Genomic DNA, 23,516 nt, shown 5'->3' with positions numbered 1-23,516 from the left:
CTGATGGTATTAAATAGAAAGGAAACAAAATGGCGAAAACTAAAAATTATCCCTTTAAACCAATATAAATCGAAGTTGGCGCTGTAGATCACGAAATACACTTTTTATTATATAGTTTTATTAATTAATTATCATTACTTAATTTTTACTAGTTTTTATTATTTAGTTTGGATTCTTTTTACTTTAAACTAACTTTATTTTTTTTTTAATTCTTAAAACTAAATAATAGTAATATCTATTTGATCTGTTTTTAATATTTATCACAATTTTTTATATATTGTACTTAATTTATTTTTGTTGTTATTTCTAATAATTACTGTTAAGTAATAATTTAATTATAATTTAATAATTAGATCAGATTTTTATATTTTGATTAGATCCTTTATATTTTCTATTTTAATAAAATAAATTTTTTAAATATTTCAACAAAAGTTAATATATAAGTAAATTTCATAATATTTTCTTATTTTCATTATTATCAAATCAATTAAAAATTTCTTTATAACAAACAAATAAGTCATTAATGATTATGATTACCAAAAAATACCGATATAGTATATAGATTATCAATTAGTAATTAAAACATAATTTTTTTAAATGTATAAACATTTAATTATTTTAATATTTTGTATACATAATAAATATAATTAGATATAATTAATAATTAAATATAATAGTTTTATATACAAAGTTGAAAAAAATCTTAAATCAATTTCGATATAATATCATAATATATTATACATATAATATATTATACATAATATATATTATAATAATTTATAGTATTATGTAAAATTAGAATAAAGGATTTGAACCAGAACTAAACCAAAAACCGAAAGAATGCCACAAATCTATTAGAGTAAAAACCGTAACCTGGCTAAAAAAAATTATTCTGTTCAGTACCTGCCTCTTTACCCGCAAACCTCTACAGTTGGTAAAACTTTAATGTATGATAAGTTGAAGTTTAAAAAAAGTTTTTATTTATAACCTAAAATTTTTTTTATTTTTAAAAAAAATTTATTTTTATTGGAACAAAAACCCAAAACTCAACCGATTTATTTTTTTAATCCTTATTTTTTTTCAAACTAAAACGAAAAAATGTCCAGTTCGAATTTAAGAAACAATTTAGACAACAAAGTACAGTAGACTCTCGATATAATGAGATATATAATGTCTACCGCTTTTGTTATTTCGTCGAATGCATTTTTAGTATATGTGTTATTTATTTGTATTCGATCGTTCGTTATTTAAAAGGTTCCGTTTATCCATTTATCGAGAATTCTTTAACCCAAAAGTCAACAGTAATTCATTTAATATAGTCCTATACTGTATTCAGACGAGAGCTTTAATTGTAATTTTAGCTGTTAAAAATTTTAAACTAACATCTGAAATCAAAATTTTATTTCATTTCGTATGAAAATTTTATTCATACGTCAAAACTATTTACAATAGCACAAGTTTGTACTGCATAATACTGTACTACGATGAACTGTCCAAGTTAAATCAACTTGATTTTGTAGAAATTACAATTAATTACGATTTTCAACTGTCAAAATTCTCACACAAATTTTCTTGATTCGAACTTGTTTTGCTATTGAAATCAAGAATAAATTAAAATGACTGCAAAAATTATGACCAAACCTCTCGTGTGACTCTAATATTAGACAACATTCACACTGCCTCATTTAGGCACTTGCTCATTTATATTAATGAGTGAACATTCACTTTATCATAGAACTTCTGATAAAACTGGTAAAACTTCTATAAACTTTTATAATATTTAGTTAATAATATATCACACAAAAAAATTAAATATATGATTCATATATTAAATCATTAATATATATTATTTACATATATTTTATTTATCTATTACATATTCAATTAATATAAACAAATATTATTTTATTAATATTTATTTTCTCAGTGTGTTTGTTTACAGCTCAGCTGTTGTTTGTTTACATTTTACATATAAAATGTATATTTCAAATTTTGGTAATTTTCCTTGCGGGAAATTTATTTTTAAGGGTTGCATTTCACATTTTTCGCTTTAAATGAGCTGATTTATTGTTAATATGCTCATTTATATGAAAACACTTTGAATGGTTAATCGTCCGCATTATATATATATAATGAGCAAAACCGCCTAAATGAGACATTGTGAAGGTGTAATTAGCTAAATTAATTATCTACAGAGATTTCAGCAAAATGGCAAAATACAAACGATTATATACAAATTTATATAACAATTAAATTTATTGTAATCATAATATTAATTTAAGTTTTTAATATTTCAAAAAAAAAATAAAATAAAATATACAATGAAATATGTATAATGAAACATTTATTGTATTCTTTTCATATATAAGCAATTAACTACGATTTGATTTAAAATATTTTTAATTACTGTTTTATTTCAATATAAGGACCTCTTATTAGCGGTTAACAATTTCAATTAAAAATTTTTCATATCAAAATCAATGATAATAAATTATCATGCAATGTACTTCCTTTCAATTGAAAACAAAACCGCCCCTGCATTTCAGGACACCTGCAGTTAATTTGGTATTTCAATAGCAAAACCACAAAATGTCAATCAAGTTGTAAACAATCAGTGCACCTCATATCACATGAGGATTTCTCTAGTTTGAGGCTTTAATATTTCATGAAATACTTCATCACACCATCACTAAGGATATTAGCGCATTTATATTTTTACACACGCAAAATCAATCGGAAATTAATTGTATTAGAATACCAAATGTGGAAACATTTTACCAAACCAAATATCCTTTTTAACAAGTTCCAATTGCATTAGTTTTCATTTGAACCTCGTGGCGTTATGAAGTGTTTTCAATTGGTATCAATTTTGGTTATAGCACCGATTCTATTCGGTCATTCTGAAGCAAACGATTTTTCATCATTTCTGAGTGCAAACGCTTCATTGGGTAAATCGAATTGTGATGGATTTTTGTGAAACTTTTTTGTGGAAGTGTATGAAATAAAATAAAATTAAAGAGGAATTAGAGAAGAATAAATAAAATAAAAAATTATATAAAAATATATAACAAAAAATTAAGTTGAGTATAGAAGAGTTTATATAGACAGCTGTATCCAAGTTCATCCCTCGATCAAAGATTCACAGTAATTTACACGCAAATTCACTCTTCTAGCGATGTCGTTGCGATGCCACCTAGATATATCAGTTTCATATAGTGTTAGGATCTACCGTCACTGGTGCTAATCCAACCGTGGGGATCGCGCCATTAGCTTTGCGAAGCCACTTTTATATTATTGCTAATCAAATTATTATAAATAAAATTAAAATTCAGGTTTTCAGAGACAGACTTTTAATTTTTTGTCTAACAGAAAACCACTTATTGGTTTACTAAATTCATTTTTTTATTAAATTTTAATTAATTTTAATTAGTACGAGTATTATTGCGACCCCGTCGGCAGACACTAGAATTGCTGACGAGTCAATTTGTATCAGGAAGTCATAGCAAATTAAATATTCCATTCAATGACAGCTGTATTAAAGATGAGGAAAATGATTCACATCTGTTTGATCATTATTCAGCACATATGCATAGATCATAGATCATACATATTGCGATGTAATAATCTTATTTTATAGAAGATTGTAGTCAACTGCAAAAGCGTTCCACAGTGTAACTAGATCAGCGGCTAAAATTAGTAAATGTTGAACGATTTTACTGAAATTTCGCATATGGAGAAAAAATGTTGAAAATAGTAAAAAATTTCCAAAGTATAGCCGTAGTCTACCTATTTTTATGCTCATCTGCCATACAAGTTATTGGTCAATATTAACAACAATTAACACTGTGCGTCCCCTGAAGAACAATTTAGATTCTATTAAAAGCTGGAAATAGTTTAAAACCGTCCTAAATTTGTATGACAACACAATGGTCTAGCATATCTTAATAGATTCTTAAGATTACTCTAGATAGGATAGGTTAGGATTGTCTAACCTGTGTAGAATATTTAAATTTATTGCAATGGCTTCGAATATCAGAAACAAATACAATATTCTGATTCGGAATATATTATATTCAAATTTATTTTACAAATATCAAAATATGACTTTAGGACTTTAAATGAAGATTTAACCGACAGCAGAGGTGATGAAAGCATACAAACCAGTTTGATTACGCAGGTAATTTCCTGCCGCTAGATTCACTCAATGACTAATAACTATATAGGAGACATATATTGCAAGTACATTCAAAACGATATGAAGTAGGAAAAACGATGCTGAAAAAATATAATAGAATGAAAATATAATAATGTCTTGATATCAACTAGTTAAGGCTCTTCGCTCCACTTAGGAGAAAAAAATATTTTATCATCAACTAGTTAATTCTGGTGATTGTCATATCAAGAAGTTTCATATGTTATTCTTAAATAAATAATTAAAACACTGACTGAGTGAGTATCTACCTCGAAAGTGTCAAAAATTATTTCATCAATTTTGAGCTCAATTTTCTAAAAAATAACAACGCTTTTAAGTTATGTTTCTACTGAAAAACAATACATCTGGTTAAGTGAGATAGATTCATTACTTTAAATAGATTTCAATATATTTACAAACTGTGAAATCATAATTAATAAGACAATTTTGCTAGAGAAGATGAATAAAATTTTAAAAGATAAAAAGAATAACTTGATACCAAAATAAATAAATAAATAAAAAATATTTACGAACCCATGTTATGAATGACAATGGACCCTGTTATGAATGCCACAAACGCACTTCCAACTGAACCAATATATTACATACATCTCTAAGCATTAAGATAAGGTATTAGGATTTGCCCAATAGATCATGTTTTGAGTTATAACGGGATTTAGATTTAAATAGATCACTACAGATTAACAACGGCATGGATATGAAAATACAGATTATCAGACATGGTAGTGAAAAAAAATATAGATTTTCTTTTCTTTGAAGTAACACAGATTTTGAAACAATAGTTATAAACCTTTTTTCATACGTTCAAACAAATTTTGATTTCATAAAGAATGATTTCAACAAAGTATTACATGTTGTCGATTAAACAAATAAAATATAATATAATAGAATATAATATATCTTATAGCCGTTGTGGTTGATCAAGAATACATGCAACAACGTGGAGAAAATATACTAGCAAGCTTTCAAAAAATTCTCAGTGATATTATCCGAGAAAACTTAAAGAACGGTGGCATTAATGTTAAATACTTCAACTGGAATGCAGTACGTTTAAAGAAAGGTATGCTGAATTATCACGGTTAAGTATTAAAAACCATGAAAACCAGGTAAAACATTATTGAGTTAATTTAAGAATAAAACAAATAAGCAGTTATAAAATTGTCGGCAATATAACACAACATAATGGCGATAGACATGAGACTTCAACTTATAAGAGTTCTTAAAATTGAATTATGAATAAGTGAAGACTAAGTTCAGACTTATCTTAGAACCACAGAAAATAAGATAGACAAAGACAAATGCCCACACATATAAGGAAGTGATGGTGCAACCAATACAAATTCTGAAACATATAAACTAAGATTATATAAATAGAATCAATACGTGATCAATTTATATATTAGCAGTCCTTTCCATATGAATAATAACGATTGAAGTCTTTATTTATTTTAGTCTAATGCCAGCAATTTCTATTTTCAAGAATTAATTTTTTCAAATCCCTAAAAATAATAATAATTATCCAGTCACACAAGGATAAATAGATAAGTAGATAGATAGGTAAATAGGTAAATAGTAAATAAATAAGTAAATAAATAAAGAGATAGACAAATTAATAAATATATAAGTAAATATGTTGATAAATAGATAAATAAGTATATAAATAAATAGACAAATAGGTAAATAGATAAATAAATAGATAGATAGATAAGTAACTAGACAGATAAATAGAGAGATAGATAAATAGTCAGATAGATAAATAGATAGATATATAGATAAGCAAATATATAGATAGATAGTTCAATAGATAGATATTTCAATAGATAGATAGATAGATAAATAAATAGATAGATAAATAAATAGATAGATAAATAAATAGATAGATAAATAAATAGATAGATAAATAAATAGAGAGATAAATATATAGATAGAAAAAAAAAAACAGATACATAACATATATAAAAAGATAAAAGTCAGTAACTGCCAGTCTGACATAAAACAGACTTACTTGGCCTTAAAAAGTGAGCTTATTATCGCAGAACAATTCTAAGCAATGTTAGCTGACTGAAGGAATTTAGAACGCAGATACACATATTTTCGACTGGGTAACAATCACTTCATCACTTTAGTTAGGTGGGTAATTTTTTTAAAGTACACATTAAGAATGTCAATTAAACAGTTAGGGAAATGAGAGCTTATGATGGATAGGCGCTTTCTGATGCATATAGTGGTCAGAGTGAAAGAACAAATAGGAGAGTTTTGCAATAGACTAATGCAAAATCTAGTCTCCATGCTTATATATTAAACAGCATTATATATTGAAAAGCAAAATTCTACCAACATAAAAAACAAAAACAGTTCACCCATAAAAGTTTCAGAACTTAAAAAATAACGTATATATATACTTGCAAATAAATAAATGTTAATAAGTGAATTTTAACTAAAAATGCAACTTTTTTATCATCATCTATTGCTGTTCTAACATAAACTCCCTCAACATATCTTAATGTTTAATTTTCATTTCATATCGTTTTTTTATCAAGACTTTCTTGCTGCTATGACTGTGACTGATTGCGAGAACACGTGGAAATTCTACGAAGCAACTCATCTCTCATCCATTCTACTAATTGCTATAACAGATTCCGATTGTCCTCGTTTACCACTTAACCGCGCCATTATGGTAAGTAGAAAAAGTATGTTATATTAATTATTAATATTCGTATATTAATTATATATTTGAACTCAATCAAATCAAATTAAAATAGCAATGAAATTTTTATTTTAACCATTTGTCATTATCACTTAGCGTTACAAACCTCAAAAATTCGAAGGGACCTTATAGATTAAAAACCAAAAAATTGTTTAATAATCTCTCCTAATCTCCTAACTTATTTATCGATAAAAGATCTATCAGTTTATTGGTATCAATTCTACAAGTTTCTATTAGGACCAGTGGCGTCGCTAGGCGTCAGCGATGTCGGTGACCTCCGACGGCCTCGCGCCCGCCTAGGCCTCGCAAAAAGTTACCGACTGTGGATTCTAAGCACTTAATAAATATTTTGAGCAATTTGGTTTGATGATGGCATTAACTATAATCGAAGTATTCCCTAATGTTTATATAGTAATCAGATTCATGTTCACAGTTCCAGTCAGTATAGCTTCGACGAAAAGAAAGAAGCAAAGTTAAAATTGTTTAAGACGTACTAAAAAAGTATGATGGTCCAAAAGAGACTATCTTCATTATGATATAATTTAAAAAAAAATAGGGTGATACTAAAAGTAGGAAAATTCATTTATTTTAATTTGTGTTTATTTTAAATTGATTACTTTCAATCATGTTTTGTCGTATTAGTGAATGTAACTTATTTACTTTTACAACTGGGTTATAAAGGGGGCCTCGCAATTCTGATGTCGCCGACGTGCAGAGTTGGTCTAGCTCCGCCACTGGTTAGGACAATTTACAAAACGATACTATAAATACTAAAGACATTATTAACTAAAAGAAGAAATACAAGCTATTCTGAAGATATCCTTCTTGGGTAACCACAACAATGGTTTCACGGGAATATATTCTTTCGTGGGTAATCACTAAAGTGGCTTCATGGCTCCCTATCTTCATTTTAAACATAACTCAATTCTAGTTTCTAAAATTTGATATTTTTAATTTATATTTAAAATAGATACCCATTGTAAACAATGGAGAAGAGTTTTCACAGATATTACTGGACTCTAAGATGCAACAAATACTAAAATGGAAAACAGCTGTTGTCTTATTGGACCAAACTATATGTAAATACTTCGCATAAATTAAATTATTATAAAAACTTAATATGTTTGTTCTTAAAAATACAGTGACTGAAAATACAAATTTGATTAAATCAATAGTACTTGAAAGTAGTCAGAGTCGCATACCACCAATATCAGTCCTACTGTATACGATTGACGACACACTGCGCGGTCAGAAAAGACGTCAAGCGATCAGAAATGCATTAGCGCCATTTACATACAAACCAACTGAGAATCATCATCAGTTCTTGATAGTATCAAAATTTCATGACGAGATCATAGAAATTGCTGATAGCATGCAGATGTTCCATATAAACAATCAATGGTTTTTCATAATTCTGGGCGATGAGCAAACATACAAAAGTTTCGATCCAGCTATAGTTACACAGAACTTAGCTGAAGGCACTAATATAGCGTTTGCTTTGAATGAAACAGACCCAAGTTGTGTGGTTAGTAAAACAATTTTTTCTTGATTTTATTAAGTTTATATCAATTACGGCTGATTGTAAGTATATATGCTTTTTTAGCATTCAATAAACTGCACAATTGCTGAATTGTCAATGGCTTTCGTAACTTCAATATCACGTATGATACACGAAGAGCAGTCGATTTATGGTGAAATATCTGATGAAGAATGGGAATCCATACGTTACACTAAGCAGGAGAAGCAAGATGAAATCTTAAATTATATGAAAGTAAATTTATAACATAATTTAATTATTTAAGCTTATAACTTATGTATATTATTTAAGGATTATTTGAAATTAAAGAGCAGCTGCACAAGCTGTTCACGTTGGCGTATCATTACTGCGATTACATGGGGACGTACACAGGAACATTATAAATTTCGTCCTGGTGGAAGTAAGATATACACACCCGATTTATAGAAAATGTTCAATAATTATCAAATGCTATTTACACATCCCAACTGTTATATGTAATTTTGTTTTATTTTTTTTTTTTAATAAATATTCATTATTTTAATTTTAATTTTAATTTTAATTTTATTTTACATTTACATATTTTAAATTTAATATTTTATTTTATATTTTATTTTATGTATTATTTTATATATTATTTTATTTAACATTTCATATTATATTTTCTTTTATTTTCTTATATCTTATTATATTTTATATATTATTATACTTTATATTTCATTTAATATTTTATCTTATATATTGTTTTATATATTATTTTATATATTATTTTATATGTTATTTTATATTTGATTTTATATTTTATTTTCCTTTGTTTTTTGTTTTCTTATAGCCACATTACTTTAATTTAAATTTTATTATATATTTTATTTAATATGTTATTTTTTATTCTTTTCGTATTTTTTTTAATATTTTATTTTTTTGTATTTTAGTTTATTTTATTTTGTTTTATTTTATATTATATTTTATTTTATATTTCATTTAGTTTATTTTATTGTATTTTAGTTTATTTTATAAACTAATATAAATTAGTTTATATATTATTTAGTTTATTTTATAAACTAAATCAAATTTTATATTTGATTTTATATTTTATTTTTCTTTGTTTTTTGTTTTCTTATAGTCACATTACTTAATTTTAAATTTTATTATATATTTTATTTTATGTGTTATTTTTATTCTATTCGTATTTTTTTTATTTTATTGTATTTTAGTTTATTTTATTTTGTTTTATTTTATATTATATTTTATTTTATATTTCATTTAGTTTTTTATTTTATATTTTATTTGACATTTTATTTTACATTTTATTTTATATTTTAATATACATTTCATTTTATTGTATATCATTGATATCTGTATTAATTGAATTCATATGTAAATTATTTTATTTTATTTTTTTTTTTAATTTTTTTTTTTTTTGTTATTAAATTTTCATTATTTTAATTTCAATTTTATTTTATATTTTATTTAATTTTATTTTATATTTTATTTAATTTTATTTTATTTATTGATATCTGTATTAATTTAAAAAACAGTAAACAATTGTGTTAAACACGATTTCGAATAATGAACTAATTAATCGAATAGCATAATAACAATGCAAAGTGGTTAAAAATAATATACTTTTTAGAAAAAGTTGTTACTGTAGATAGTGATTCAATAGCACTCTATCTAACTCTAGAGAACCCTAGCACCCCAGAGAAAAATCAAAAATAATACGTATTTGCTTTCGAATATAAAAATCTTGCCAAAGTTTAACAAGTGTAAACGCGCAGTTATATAAATGATAAGTCTGCATATACTTATCTTCACTGACAAAAAATGGATTGACAAATTGATCGCACATAGAAATCGTAAGCTTTTATAAATAGTAAAATGAGAAAGAAATAGTTAATTGTAGTAATTAATGTGTTATATATATTTGTTAAATTTTTGTCAGTAATAATCTCTATAGCAAAAACGTTCAAAAAATTTCGTGTATCTCTTAAGGACTTTTTTTTGGATTCAACACTTATTATAGGATTCTCTTTTTTTAAGGATCTTGTCCAACTTCAAGACATCCCAGTAAATAGCATTTTAAACTTTGCTAAAAGTTCAAGGTGGTATTCAAACCTCTGAGCTTTTTTATACGGTAATAGAGTGGGCCAATAGGCCTAAATGGCTCCTTTCGATTGCCGGTGTAACCTAACTTAACACCAATAATTTTTCTTCATCACGAACGATTTTCTCTATTTTATAGTACCTAAAATAACTAATATCTAATACAACTAAATAAACTAAAATAACTAATATAACTAGTAATTATATTATTTCATAATTATATCCCTGTACTTTGTAATAAACTTTATTAGAAAATAAAGAAATATATATACTTATATAAATATAAACACATATACTACAAACCAAATTAAAAATAGTTTGTGGTGACTATTATAGTCACTAGAAATAGTAATATAGTATTGTCTATAAAAGTATAGCGTGCTATTATAATGATTTCAGTAACAAACGAAAATTGGTCTAAATACTTTTATAATCTGATCATTTAAAAAGTGATCTAAACACCTCTTTATTTGGTAATTTAGTAAAGTTACTATATGTATTCTTTAACTAAAAACCAAACTAACTTCTTGAAGTTGAAAGACCTAAACTTTTTTGGCATTCTTTGTTAATCGTTGAAATTTATCTATGGAAGCGTGGATGTATTTTAAAAATTTACAAATTTATTATTATTTTATAACAACAGTGACAAGAGAGGGACGAAATAAGAATTTTGAGTTTATCAATATTGGTTACTGGAGTCCAGTTAATGGTTTTGTGACACATGAATTAACTTTTCCACACATTCAACACTATTTCCGAAATATTACTCTAGATATTGTAACTATGCATGTAAGCTGAAGAATTATATACTTATATATTAATACTTATTAATACTAATATTATATACTTATATATATTATATAATGCGATTTACAAAACGAATTCTTAATAACTAATGAATGAATAATTATTGTATAGAATCCACCTTGGCAAATACTCAAGAAAGATAACAAAGGTGCTGTTGTAGAGCATAGTGGCATTGTTATAGAAATTCTGAAGGAGCTCAGCCGCATGCTAAACTTTACATATCACTTTTATGAAGTAAAAAGAGTAGATGAAGACGATTTACTCTATAATAATGAAAACGTAATATTTAATTTATTATTTAATTCATTTACTATAGGAAATATTTTATATAGAATACCTTAACGGGCTCCTTGACACATATAATACCTTATAATGTCATAGATTTAATGCAAGGAAGTCGAGTAAATATGTCTTTAGTATAATATTATATTTACTTTTAATATTTTATAAAACTCTTCAGTTTTTTATGGCTGCTGTCGCTGCTACTATTGATGAGCCACATAAAAAGCCTTTCAATTATACGCAGCCTATAAGTGTACAAAGATATTCCTTTATATTGCGCAGACCAGATGAAGTTAGCAGAATTTATCTCTTCACAGCACCATTTACACTGGAGGTAAAGTAACCTTTTTAGTAACCTATATTAGTTTAAACATTTGAAAAGTAATATTATTATTTTCGTATATTTTAAATGTTAGACTTGGGGTTGCTTATTAGGCGCAATGGCCTTAACTATACCAGTGCTATATTTGATCAATTACTTTGTGCCAATGGAGCACCTAAGAATGCGTGGCTTATGCACTTTGAGAAATTGTTTTTGGTATGTCTACGGAGCACTACTGCAGCAAGGTTAATATAAATAAACTAAATATACATTGGATTATTTTTAAATTAAATATATAAATTTATTACACAGGAGGCATGTACTTACCAAAAGCTGATAGCGGTCGTCTGGTTATCGGTTTCTGGTGGCTTGTTGTTATTGTTCTGGTGACAACTTATTGCGGCAATTTGGTGGCCTTTTTAACTTTTCCCAAATTTCAACCTGGAGTTGATTATCTGTTTCAACTATTCAAAGGCAAGAATATTGAACAATTTGGATTACGAAATGGAACTTTATTTGAAAAATACGCAGCGGTAAGTTAAAAAACAACAAATTTACGGGTTAACATATAATGTTGCGTGCAACTTCGACGAAGAAAAATACGACAAAGCGGCCAAATAAACAAATTATTAGTTATATCAAAATATTAAAGATAGTAAAATATTTAAAATAGTATAAATACTGCGAATATATATCGTTTAATTATATTTTTAATTATCAATTTACATTTAACAAACTTTTTTAGCTTCCGAGCGCCTCAGAAATTTAATTTCGAATAAAATTTCGCAAATGAAGGCGGTGATTTTTTTTAAACGTACAGTTGTAAAGTTATTGTGAGTGTCGAATGCATAGCTTCCTACACTAATAAAAATTAACAGTTAATAGTTTTTTTGTGCTAATATTAAGCAGCTGAAAGAGAACTACTTTAGCAACTGCTATTCGAAAACATTAGAAAACACTTAATAAGATACTAACTTTAGTTAATAAAAATGTTTAAATACTTATTTGGGTTTTTGAAATTAATTTTTTATCAGTTTTATATTATATTACATTATATTAAATGATATATAAATTTATTTAAAAATCACACATGTGATCAATATAACTTGTTATAATAACAGATGATACAGATCCGTTTAGCTGAAAAATTTGTAAATGCAATAATCGCATTGGAAAATGACTACAGTGGTGAACTTTAATAAAAAAGAATTAGTTACCATTGTTATGAACTTCATGTAATTATATTTTTGTCGTGTAAATCATTAACAGAAAAAAAGCTTAGATAGTTTTGAAAATGATAAAATTATGAAATATATGCAAGGATTACTACACACCGGAACACAAGAAAAGGACCAAAAAGAATGGAAATAACAATCCACGTATAATGTTGGTAGACTAAAAAATAAATATTCTCGCTAGATATCAACCGCATACTGATTTTGTCTAATATACTGATAACACAATGAGCCAATGGTGGATCCTCTAGGGAACACCAGTATAATCTAATATACTGATAAAATCAAAAAGATTAAAATTTTTTATATTTATGCTCACAATTTCTCAATTGTCTTCATATGATGCTTATGGACTATTTATTTATATCTCACTTTTTGTTATAATAAATAAAACTATAGATATGTTGAAATTTTATTACCTGTCAATTGTCAAGCTATGTTTTGTCATGTTTTTACAAAAAATATTGTTTACTTACAGTAGTGTTTAATATTAATTACTATATTAAATAGTTATAACTGACTTTAAAATAGTTATAGCCAGAATTTAGTGGATTCGCAGCACTCTGCAAGTAATGTTATTGAATATTATTATGTTAGTTTAGAGAAACGGCTTTATAAATCAATTAATAAGTACATACTTATTTCAAATAAATTGCAGTTGTTAATTTTTCTAACTTACTCCAGTTATTAAATATATAAATATATTTATATATTGGATAATTTTCAACTTGAAATTGTCTTTTCGCACATGTAATTACCGACCACAATATACAAGGTGAGATGAAAAAACTGCAACCAACTTCAGACTGCTGTCATTTCTAAACCGCTCGTCCCACAGCTGTCAGATTTATTCTAGTGACAGCTCATTATATTGTTTACAAGCGCACAAAAGCATTTTGGGGGGAATTTTTCAGAAAAAAAGTTATTTGTGATGGAATTCAAGCGTGATAGTGTGATTGCTTTGCATTTGGCTGGAAGACCACAAGTGGCTATCGTTAGAGCCCTCCAGCATTTAAAAGTGAATAAATCTTTTGTGTCTCGTACCATCGCTCGTTACCATGGTACTGGTAGCGTAGCCCGACGTCAAGGAAGTGGACGAAAAAAAACAGCAACATCGGCAGAAATGGTTCGAAAAGTGAAGAAGCGAATTGAACGAAATCCGCGTCGCAGTGGACGAAAAATGGCTCGTGAGCTGAACATATCGCAATATGCCATTCCGCAAATATTGAAAAATGAGCTTGGACTAAAGCCATTGAAGTTCCAAAAAGTGCAAGATCTTACTGATGCGCAAAAAAGTTAGACTCGAAAAAGCTAAAGAGTTGCTTCGCTAGGCCGAAAGTGGTGAACTGCCGAATTTGGTTTTCTCCGATGAGAAACCATTCTTCGTTATCCAGCAGTTTGTAAACAAACAAAATGATCGTGTTTACTTGCCAGAGAGGTCAGCTGAAAATTTGCAACTTCTGTTGGCCACCACAACTCAAAAGCCGGCCATGGTGATGGTGTGGGCCGCCATAACAGCCGATGGTCGCTCGCCGCTCGTATTCATCGACCGTGGGGTCAAAATCAATGCGCAAATCTATCGCGAAAATATTTTGGAGGGAGTTCTGAAGCCCTGGGCACGCAAACATTTCGGCCGCAGACCTTGAACATTCCAACAGGACTCAGCACTATCGCACTCAGCACGCGCCACCCAAGAATGGTTAAGAAATGAGGTTCCTCGCTTCATTTCCACCGCACAATGGCCACCAAAATCTCCGGATGCCAATCCGTTGGACTATTGTGCCTGGGGTATTTTGGAAAGCAAGGTTGGCACTAAAAAATACCAAAGTGTCGATCATCTCAAGCAAGCGCTTCGCCGAGAATGGGACAAAATACCACAGAGCCACTTTCGGGCAGCGTGTGATGGTTTCATTGGCCGTTTGAAGGCCATAGTTCGTGCCAAAGGTGGCCAATTCGAACAATTCTAAACCGATTCTCAAATTTGATGTTATTTCCGACATTTTTTGCTTTCATTCAATAAAATTTAAAAAAAATGAAAAAATTATGGCGTTTTACTTTGTTGCAGTTTTTTCATCTCACCTTGTACATATGTTTGTATGAATATACGTGTTATCAATTTATTAACTATTGTTTATAGACCTACAACTCATTTATGCAATCACAATTAACGCAATGAACGCCATCATTTAGCACATAATTGTCATACAATTAGATTTTTATACAAAATGCATTTTAAATCCATAGAAAAATATGTGCTAATGAGATTGGTTAATTGTAAATGTAAACATGGTAATATTAATTAATCAAGTAAACCGATAAAGCAGGTATTTACAGAATTTAACTATTTAAAAACAAAGTATTGACAATACATTACAATCGGTGGGTGGGTGAAAAATTGAGCTTGTATTTGCATTTATAGGCCGCTTAAAACGTATACGAAACGAATTTGAAAGCATATGGTAAGGAAGAAGAATAAGAAAACGAATATTGTATATAAGCAATACTCGTAAAACTGTGCCACGAATCAGTGACTTTAAAACTTGTTCAAAATATTGAAATGACTGCTTCTGACCATAGGATTTCTTTGTTATGATATAAATGTTTTTGAGGTAGCTTTAATGCAGTTCTTGGAGTTAGCTAGTATTATGATGTCAGAGTTTTCTTCAAGCAGTTTTGCTAATTCAAAGGAAATTCCAATTATAAATTATAAAAAAAGTCCATTGATTCGCGAAGTTTGGCGGTACAACCTTGAAGATGAATTTCGTAAAATACGTAAAGTTGTGCAAACGTATCCTGTCATTGCGTTGGATACAGAGTTTCCAGGAATTGTTGCACGACCATTGGGTGGCAGATCTGGCGACTTTCACTATCAACAATTGCGGGTCAATGTGAATTTATTAAACATTATACAAATTGGTTTTGCGTTTATGGACGAAAACGGCAAGCAACCAGCTGATTATTCCACTTGGCAATTTAATTTTAAATTCAGTCTTCGTAGTGACATGTACGCTGTGAACTCCATTGAACTGCTACAAAATGCCGGTATTAAATTCAAACAGCATGAGATAGACGGCATAGATCCAACGGATTTTGCGGAACTGCTCATGATGTCTGGTGTGGTGTTAATGAAAAATGTGAAGTTCGTAAGTTTTCACTCCGGCTACGATTTTGGCTATCTGATAAGATTACTAACAAACACAACGCTGCCAGCGGAAGAGAGACAATTTTTTGAGACCTTACGTTTGTATTTTCCCACAATTTACGACATAAAATATCTGATGAAAAATATTAGCACTTTGCGAGGTGGTCTACAAGAACTAGCAGATCAGTTGGATTTACATCGTATCGGGCCACGTCACCAAGCCGGTTCTGATGCTCTTCTAACCGGAATGGTTTTTTTCAAAATGTGTGTTTTATATAAAGAAATTAAAAATATGCAATTTGAGCCCACATCAGTTTACTTGGACTACCACTACGAGATCTCACACCCCGCAGTCTGCTGGCAATCTGAATAAATTTAACCATCCAAAAAGCTTTTCCATACTAATAAACTATTTATATGCTTCTTTAAAGTTATCTATCAATGTTAGTCTAGTTCATGTTTAAAAATAATAATAATATCCATTAAATTGAAAATAATATTTTTTAATTTGATTTTATTTTATTAAATTCGATTCTAATGCAGACCTCTGTGCGAACTGATTTTAATAGATATATGGCTAGAGCAAAGATCTACAGTAATCCACAAGATGAAGACATTAATGCAGTTAAAAGTGGTAAAAGGTAGTTATATTATTTTCGGTAATAATTTATACTTTTATTTTTAGTGATTTTATTTCTAAAGGGTTAATATTGATTGGCGCATAAATTTACAACTAATCGTACAAAATCATCTTGACAAGGATAAAGAATGTAAATTCGCACTTGGTAAAGAGAATTTTGTGGATGAACAAGTCGGCTTAATTATGCCTAGCAACAATCCATATCTGCACTTGATCAATGAAAAAATAACGCGTCTTTTTCAAATGGGTTTCATTGAGAGGTGGCACCAAACGAATTTGCCTTCAATGGAGAAATGCAATGGAAAAGGTGTACTCCGACAAATCACCAACCACAAAGTAAATTTAGATGATATGCAAGGATGCTTTCTCGTACTATTATTAGGTGAATATTTTAACAAAATCATTATAATATTTATTCATATTTATGTATATCAAACAAATCTAAAATTTTGCAATATTTCGAGTTTGCTTAAGGACGATACTGCCTACTATTACTGGTCAACATTCTATTCAACGTGTTTTCTGTGGAAGGTGTTGTTGTGGTTGTTGTAATTGATTTGTTGTTGTTTTTGTTGCTGTAGTTGTTGTTTTTGTCGTTGTTGTAATAGTAGTTGTTGTTTTTGCTGTAGTAGTTGTTGTTTTTGTTGTTGTTATATCTTACAAGGCTCCTGTGTAGTCCGTGTTATGTGTGCTGAAAGGGACTTGAACGTCGAACTGATTTCTGAACGAACTCCGGAATTTAGATCTAACCACTCTTGGGACCTTGTGAGATGTGTAATCCCAGCTGGAGTGGTAAAAGGCACTTGGTCGCCATAAATGTAGATTTATGAAAGTATTTTAAACGTATTTTTATTGAAAGGTGAAATCACAACTGGTGTGGTAAAATTTGCTCAGTAATCAATAACCAGTGGCAAACCAATCATCTATTAAAAAAGTAATACTCATAGCGATCTTCATATTTTCAGTACTATTGTATATCTTTATATCCTCTCGTCCTCTCAACAATAAATTAATTGCCTAGTATATATTAAGAATTAGTATACAGTCTAACTTCCATAACACGAAGTAGTTTTTGCAAAGAAAAGGTTCGACTTCTGAAGACTTCGATTTAAAATTTTTTTTTTTGTAATTGTATGTAATTTGCTTTCTAAACCCTGTTGTACTCTATTTAGTACTCTTCTATAATAAATTGAATACTAACATACAAACTTATTTGGGGCCACTCCTCGAATTCGACGACCAAATCCTTTTCAGCACAATTCAACAGGCAAATCCCTGCCGGCTACAAGAACATTCTTATTGAATTTAAGATTATATATATGATTTACATGAAGTTATATATAATATACTTTTTCCAAATTACTTCCGGGAGTACTGTTTTACGTTAATCCTGCAGGTTTTCAATGCGCTTGAAATGCTCTAGTCACCCACCACCCCCCGAAATAAATCGCATAACTAAATGTAGGTATATATATGCATGTACATGACTCAAGAAATAAACAAAGTTATAGTCGATCTAGGACTTGAAAGTCCCCCGATATTAGTTTCTCATCTCAGCCCTATTTAAAACAAATCTCATTTTAAAAGTTAAGTTATTGAAGTTATTCTTTCCACGTTAACACGTTATCTTAAATATTAAATAATTAATACAATGTACAAGAATATGTGATTTCCTCTATTAGTAGTAATATCAGTATTCCTATTTTCTAGATAAAATCAGTGATAGACCTCATTGGATTCCATTAGGGAAAATTTATCATTTCACATGGGTTAACTGCAAATCTTAAAAACGTGAAAAATTATTTAAAAAATAATTTCAATGTTAAATTGTTAAAATACTTTCCTTAGAACTCTTCTACTAAAATTGAAAAGTCTGGCTACACTAACCGTACGTCATTATAAAAAAAAAATTACCAAATTAAACATCTCATATCATTTGTTATAAATAAATTTATTATATATATTCATTTATATGTATTAATTTATATTCATTTTAAATTATATTATTTAAATTATATTTATTATTTATTTATATTTTTTATTGTATTATTATAAATAAATACATATACATATATCATATAAACGCAAAATTTTTTTTTTTTCAGGATTCGCAATTTCTATATTCATTTTGTTTATTGAATATTGGTTTTATCGACTATACGTCGTAGACAGAGAAAACAATAGAGCTATTTTTACAACATAAAATATATATGATGATCCACGTTTAAAGAAAACTTATCGAGCAAAATTACTAACAAAAAAGTTTCAATTAAAATTTAACTTTTATTGTGTAAACAAATATAATATTTATTATTTATTAATATAATTTTCAATAGTAAAACTTTAAACTCAATTTAACATTTTTGATATATTAAGTGCAATAAAAAATAAATATATATTGGAAATATAATATGTCCCTTTTATTTATATAAGTTTCCATCTTAAAACTTTATACTCAATTTTAAATTTTTGATCTATTAAGAGCAATAAAAAATAAATATGGGATATATAATATATCATTTTTATTTATATAAATTTTATTTGTAAAACTTTAAACTCAATTTTTAATTTTTGATAAAAGTGCAAAAAAAATAAATATATATTCGTTTTATTTATAAAAGTTACCATCTTAAAACTTTAAACTAAATTTTTGATATATTAAGTGCAATAAAAAATAAATATATATTGAAAATATAATATATCCTCTTTATTTATATAATATTCAATAGTTAAACTTTAACTTTTTATTTATATAAGTTTCAATTGTAAAACTTTAAACTCAATTTTAAATTTTTGTTATATTAAATGCAATAAAAAAATATATATATATGGAAAATATAATATATCCTCTTTATTTATATAATATTCAATAGTTAAACTTTAAACTCAATTTTAAAGTTTTGTTATATTAAGTGCGATAAGAAATAAATATATATTAGAAATAAATTTAGTATTTACTATTTATTTATATAATTTTCTTGAAATGCTTTAAACTTAATTTTAAATGTTTGATATATGTATGTTTGATATATATAATGTTATATATATATAATGTGATATATATTAATGTTTGATATATATATGTATATCAAATAAAAAAATATTTCTATAATATATGTGTAATACTATTTATGTACATCTATTTATTTACTGATCTATAATAATAGTATATCGAATATCTTATTGGAAACTCTTCTCAAGACTCCTGTTGCATGGCTGTAACACGCTTCAGCCAATATCAAACCAAAAGTAGCTAATGCTTCACTGATAGTCTTATCATGCTAGAATCGATAGCAATGAATCTGTGAATAATCTTACAAGAACCAATGTAAGCATACAATTCTATGTAGATGTCTTATTTTGGAATGACTTTTGTTCATAGTTAAGTCTGATCAATAATTGGTAAACAATTAGAACCTTGTTATTGACGCAACAGTCCAGGTTATCGTCATACTTAATAACTTGTTTTTTGTTTCAATTAAAAAGCAGAATCATTGCAAATAGAAAATATTTACCTACGCTATCATCTCAAATAGGTATTTTAAATATTATTTTCGCTCATTCTTTTTACGTATTCCATAGCTGCATTAAACTGGATATTACGACAATTCATTCCTAATAAAGTATATTTTAATTTGCTTTATATGTACTTTATTAATAATTGATAATATATAATTACAAACATTACAACAATAAAACTCAACCACGGAGGAATAGTTGCATCAACAATGGCCAGATCCAGACGTTCTGAAACCACTCGTCCAGTGTGACAAGGAAATACCGTTCAATACTTTCTACGCGGACTTCAAGAACAACAAATACAACATGAACGAATAGTCAATAGATAATATATGCCTTCACTTTATAAATTTAAAAAATAATAAAAATAATGAAAATGAAATATGTTATGTAGTTTCGATTGTTTACTCTTATTAGTCGATTATTAAAAAAAAACTTAGTAATCAGTTGTCAGCTGCAAATTAGGTTGTATTTACCAATTACACGTTTTAAAGTTTTCGACCACCAATCATAATTCCATGGATTTAACCAAGCAGCAAACTTGGAAGAAGGATACTAGCTATATTGTGGTTCAACTAATTAATAAAAATAAAACGTTATAAATAACGACTTATTATTTTTGTTGATATCCATGTTGAGAAAGGCGAACAGCACATTGTGTTTTGAAGAAACCAGTGGCTGCAGAACGTATAAATCCGACCGCAACATTCTATACTATTACTCTACTACTGTTCCACTCCACGTAGCTGCATAATATATAAAATAATTATATATTTACATATATGTATTTTTGTTAGAATATTTGCGAACAAATCTTATAAGTACTTATATTACTAACTTTTCAATCATTATTATTAATAGTTCTAACTTGATTTTGATTACACACATGTTTATAAATCTTATAAACAATATCAAGTTATGCTAAACATTCGTCTGCATGAAAATATATTATTTACTTCGTCGATTTTTTAAACACATCTATATCATCATATTGGCTTTATCTCTATCATCACCAACTGAAATTGTTCACAAATATTCCAAATCCTTTTTTAAAAATATACAAAGCGACATTAATTTGTAATGTGGAAAATCCTTATTTTATTTTCAATATGTTTCAAACATCTGGAAATTTAAATACAAAAATATTTAAGAAGCATTAGCGTTGGGACCACGACGACGACCGAAACCTTGCACGAAATTAACGAAACGACGGTTGTATTGGATTCTTCGCTTAGCACGGCCAGTCTTCTTCTTTTTCTTTTCTTGCTTTTCAACTTTTGGTGTTTGGCCCTTTACTTTACCGGCACGAGCAAGAGAACCGTGAACTTTACCACCCAACATTGGAATGGTGATATCCAACTCATATGAGGTAAGAGCAGATACGCTGGTGTCATCGTTCAAGAGAGTACCTTCACAATTCAAATTGAATTCCTCAGTATTGTAGCCGTGCAATTGGGCAATTTGAGCCTAAACGAAATAGAATACGTCAATCAATAAAATTTTAACTAAAAAAATATTTATATGTGAGGTTAGCTACAAAGCGACTATAAACGCCTTGTTGCTATCACTTTTTCATTCAATCGTACTTACCTTAACTGCGGCAATGTTGGCATCTTGTTGGACTTCAAGAGCCTCAATATTCTCCAAACCACGTACGAACAGTTGCATGTTGCTTTACTGAAATTTAAAATAAATTATTTTTAAATTTCACTAAACACTATTTTATGTCATTTCAGCGCACAACACGTGTGATGCCGTTTGTTATAATTAACTATTTAAGTACCACAGACATACTAAATATTTTATTATATATTTGATTACGATCGAAAAATCATTATCTATACACAGTTTTATACACAATATTGCGAAATTTTAGCAAATATTTTATAATTTTTATATCTCACCTTGTCACTTGTGTGAGGATTTACGAAAAAGAAAGATGGCCGAGCTGTCGTAGTTTCGATATCAGAAAAACGAGACTCGATTCGAACACAAAATTTGACGTTAACAAATGTCAGATTGGTTGGAGTTGACCTCTAGCGGTTAAAAGCAAAAATATATTTTAAAATCTGTAAATATGTGTTACGTGTTTTTAATATAAAAAGTTTTTAATTTGTTTTAAATGATTAAAACATAAATTTTATACTTTGTATATTTAACATATAAATGTAAACATAGCCTACTTAGTAACAAATTTATTTACAATGGCTATAAATTTTATTATTATGTGAAAACTTTCGTAGAAGTTATTTATTATATTTATATCTATTTTAATATTTTATATAATCCTGTTATTTATTTCTCATAACATATTATAAAATATAAAATCCTATAACTAAAATATGGACGCTATAAATGAAATTTTATTGATTAATTTACTAGCTTTAATATATGTTTTTATCTAGAGAATATTTTTAACAGTAAATGTTTTTAAAAGGCTAGTTGGTAAAATATTTTTGAATATATTATTGAGAATAGAATCAGAAATAGAGCAACTATTAAGTATTACAAATCGGACACTTTGATGGCTGATCGCCAATTTAAAGGCACTAATGAGAAAGTTTTGAATGTCCCAAAAGCAATCGAATAAAAATGATATTAATGATTTAATATTTTATTATTTTACTTACACTTTTTATTGTACATAGCTTGTGATATTTTTTTCATTTACATAAATTTGTTCATTTGTTTTAACAATTATCTTGCAAATAATTTTTACACAGCGCTCTCTAGCGCAGACTAGATTCACTGTAAATAAAAAAAACGAATATTTTTGAATATTTTAATGTTTATTTAAATTTCGTATTCTTATACTTAATTATATAATTATAGTATCAAATTTTAATTTGAATATAAATTTTATTGTCAGATTTTACAAATTTCTTTGAAATATTTGTATTTCACAATACCCTTTACAAATTAATAATTTAGCACATTAAATTTACGAAGGCCGAATTCAAAGTTTTTATTACTCTGTAAGGCACGATTTAAATTTCCCACATACGCTTGTGAAATTATTGGTTTTAGTAA

At 27.6% G+C, this 23,516-nt stretch overlaps 3 protein-coding genes across 3 annotated transcripts; 2 read left to right on the top strand and 1 right to left on the bottom strand.

Moving 5' to 3' along the window:
- Nucleotides 1-2,842: 2,842 nt before the first annotated feature.
- LOC119676303 (ionotropic receptor 93a-like) lies at nt 2,843-19,205 on the top strand. The gene is made up of 16 exons (XM_038087543.1): nt 2,843-2,948; nt 5,121-5,273; nt 6,754-6,890; nt 7,891-7,999; nt 8,063-8,445; nt 8,524-8,691; nt 8,749-8,851; nt 11,183-11,328; nt 11,458-11,625; nt 11,679-11,747; nt 11,807-11,962; nt 12,045-12,195; nt 12,263-12,483; nt 16,871-16,968; nt 17,030-17,349; nt 19,073-19,205. Exons 1-16 carry the CDS (start codon nt 2,843-2,845, stop codon nt 19,168-19,170), a joined length of 2,586 nt encoding a protein of 861 aa, XP_037943471.1. The 3' UTR covers nt 19,171-19,205.
- Nucleotides 15,551-16,764, top strand: LOC119684207 (CCR4-NOT transcription complex subunit 7-like). Its single transcript, XM_038098198.1, has one exon. The coding sequence runs from the start codon at nt 15,804-15,806 to the stop codon at nt 16,698-16,700; it is 897 nt and encodes a 298-aa protein (XP_037954126.1). The 5' UTR covers nt 15,551-15,803; the 3' UTR covers nt 16,701-16,764.
- Nucleotides 19,206-21,556: 2,351 nt separating the features above from the next.
- On the bottom strand, nt 21,557-22,541 carry LOC119679745. The gene is made up of 3 exons (XM_038092251.1): nt 22,391-22,541; nt 22,077-22,163; nt 21,557-21,953 (listed from the first exon to the last, which is right to left on the bottom strand). The coding sequence occupies exons 2-3, from the start codon at nt 22,152-22,154 to the stop codon at nt 21,633-21,635; spliced, it is 399 nt and encodes a 132-aa protein (XP_037948179.1). The 5' UTR covers nt 22,155-22,163; nt 22,391-22,541; the 3' UTR covers nt 21,557-21,632.
- Between the last annotated feature and the right edge of the window lie 975 nt (nt 22,542-23,516).

The sequence above is a fragment of the Teleopsis dalmanni genome, chromosome 2, assembly GCF_002237135.1.
Source record: "Teleopsis dalmanni isolate 2A chromosome 2, ASM223713v2, whole genome shotgun sequence".
NCBI classification, from domain to species: domain Eukaryota; kingdom Metazoa; phylum Arthropoda; class Insecta; order Diptera; family Diopsidae; genus Teleopsis; species Teleopsis dalmanni.
This window is presented reverse-complemented; position numbering and strand designations above follow the sequence as displayed.